The 1,895-nt window shown below is 52.3% G+C and overlaps 1 protein-coding gene across 1 annotated transcript in view; it reads right to left on the bottom strand.

Annotated features, from left to right (window-relative positions):
* The window catches only part of LOC108570947 (SH3 and multiple ankyrin repeat domains protein 1), a 43,844-nt gene that overhangs the window by 14,733 nt on the left and 27,216 nt on the right, over nt 1-1,895 (bottom strand). Inside the window, exon 3 of the mRNA XM_017932884.1 lies at nt 8-37. Coding sequence (XP_017788373.1) covers nt 8-37 — 30 coding nt within the window. The remainder of the gene's footprint in view (nt 1-7; nt 38-1,895) is intronic.

Here is a 1,895-nt window from a genome sequence, read left to right as displayed (position 1 = left end):
AAAAAAAAAAGCCGTAATTGAAGCTTTCCTTCAGCTCCTGCAAACCACCACAGACTCCGGATTAATCGAAAACCCATCCCGCGGATCTAGCGGCCCGCCACCCCCGGTTCTACTAAACACATACTAGAGTTCGCATGCAACAAGGGATCTGACAATGGAAACGTCCCTCGATTTTTCTTTTTCTTCTCAAGGTTTCCCTCTTGGAATCGTTTCAAGGGAAGCGAAATCTCCCTTCATTTCGTTCCGACCAATTATTCTTCCACTGTCGCGTAACTTTAATATACAAGGAGCCATTGAAATTCCAAGGGAACACCGAGAGCGCGGTTTCCAGCAGCCTCGAGAATAATAATGACAGGGAAGGAAGAATCTGACGCGGAACATTTGCCCTCTCCTTCCCGCCCCCGCTATCTCGTCCCGTGGTTCGCGAAACGCGTTCGTCTCGATCGTGTTCCACCTGGAAGACGAAAGACCGTCTCCCCTCGACACAGGTTCCCTTGATTCTCCCTCCGTGTCCCGTTTCCTCCGCAAAAGGGAGGAGGAGGAGTAAGGTAGGGACGAAGAGGATGATCCGGCTGAAATAATATGCCTCGATTTCACCGACGACAGGCAGTAAAGTCCGGAATTTACGGACCGTTCGCGGGGAATTTCGCCATCGTTCTTCCTCACGCGGTGCGCGCCAGCGGGTTTCTTTGTGTACGCGCCACCCTTTATCTTCACAGCCGACAGGCCTCGTACGTTCTCCACGCGCTGCAAGAGGACCTCTCCTCCTTTGCTCTCTTCTTCCCTTTGTGTCGCGGGACTCGCGCGCCTCGCCTCGCCTCGCCTCGCGTTGCGTTTCCGCCGATGATTTATCGAAATTACACGGAGGAGAGCAAAGCGACCCGTTACGCGAGAGCGAGGTCGTGGCTCGCGAAAAACCAGTCGCCGTGGAAAACGAAAGTCGACCGGTGACCGGCCGTTATTCAGGCAAATGAGCGGTGGCCCGGTTCGACGAGGCGCCTCGAAAATGGGTCACAGACCACAGTCGCTCTCGTTGATGATCGTCTGCCGACGATGCTTAAGCGATACGCGAACGATTCGCGACGGAATGTGTTTGACAACGTTAACGAGGGTCAAGTGAACCATTCCTCGGGAAAGATTCGCGGCTGTAGCGCGATTTATTACCGTTGGTTGGCTACGCGGAGCTGGAATGATTGCTAGCGGGGTGACACGACGGTGAAACGTCCAAGTTTGCGTGTTGGAACCTGAGAAGAATGAAAAATGCTGCGTTCTACCTTGGATGTTGCACAGTTAATTTTCTTTCACTTTTCATATCGCGCTATTTTTTCTATTCTATGGCAAAAATGTGAGTCAGGAATTGATGAAGCGAGCGTAAAGGGGTTAACGCTTCAATTCACAACTTCCCTGTATTTCTTCCACCGACTGTACGCTATTGCTTTGAAGTTCCTTGATGCGTCCATTCGCTCTTTTCGTCACACGACACTACACGATCTCACTCGTAGATAAGACCGTTTCGGTATCGTATCAGAGCAGGTGGTCTCAGTCAGACCCGCGTTACTTCCGCCATCGTTCTCACCAGCTCCGCGGAGTAAGGTGAAGTAAACGTTGGTTACGCTAAATGAATGAATCGCGGAATACCCTCTGACTGTAGGTACTTCCCCACGGTAAGAGAGTCGCGTGCAGAACCGCTGGAGGATCGAAAGGGACGCGCGCGTTCAGCTTGTCGGAAACGTTTCGTTCCGATGGAAAGTCGCCCGCGGTGCGAAAAACGGCCACGAAGAAACGAAACACGTGCCGCGCACGGTATCCACACACACAGAGAGAAAAGGCTCTCGTGCATTACCACGATGCCCGTTTACCGCAAAAACCAACGACGAAGGAGGTGAAGAGGGAGG

Source organism: Habropoda laboriosa, unplaced genomic scaffold (genome assembly GCF_001263275.1).
Source record: "Habropoda laboriosa isolate 0110345459 unplaced genomic scaffold, ASM126327v1 scaffold88, whole genome shotgun sequence".
NCBI lineage: Eukaryota > Metazoa > Arthropoda > Insecta > Hymenoptera > Apidae > Habropoda > Habropoda laboriosa.
The sequence above is the reverse complement of the archived record's forward strand: the minus strand, read 5'-3'. Positions and strand labels throughout refer to the sequence as shown.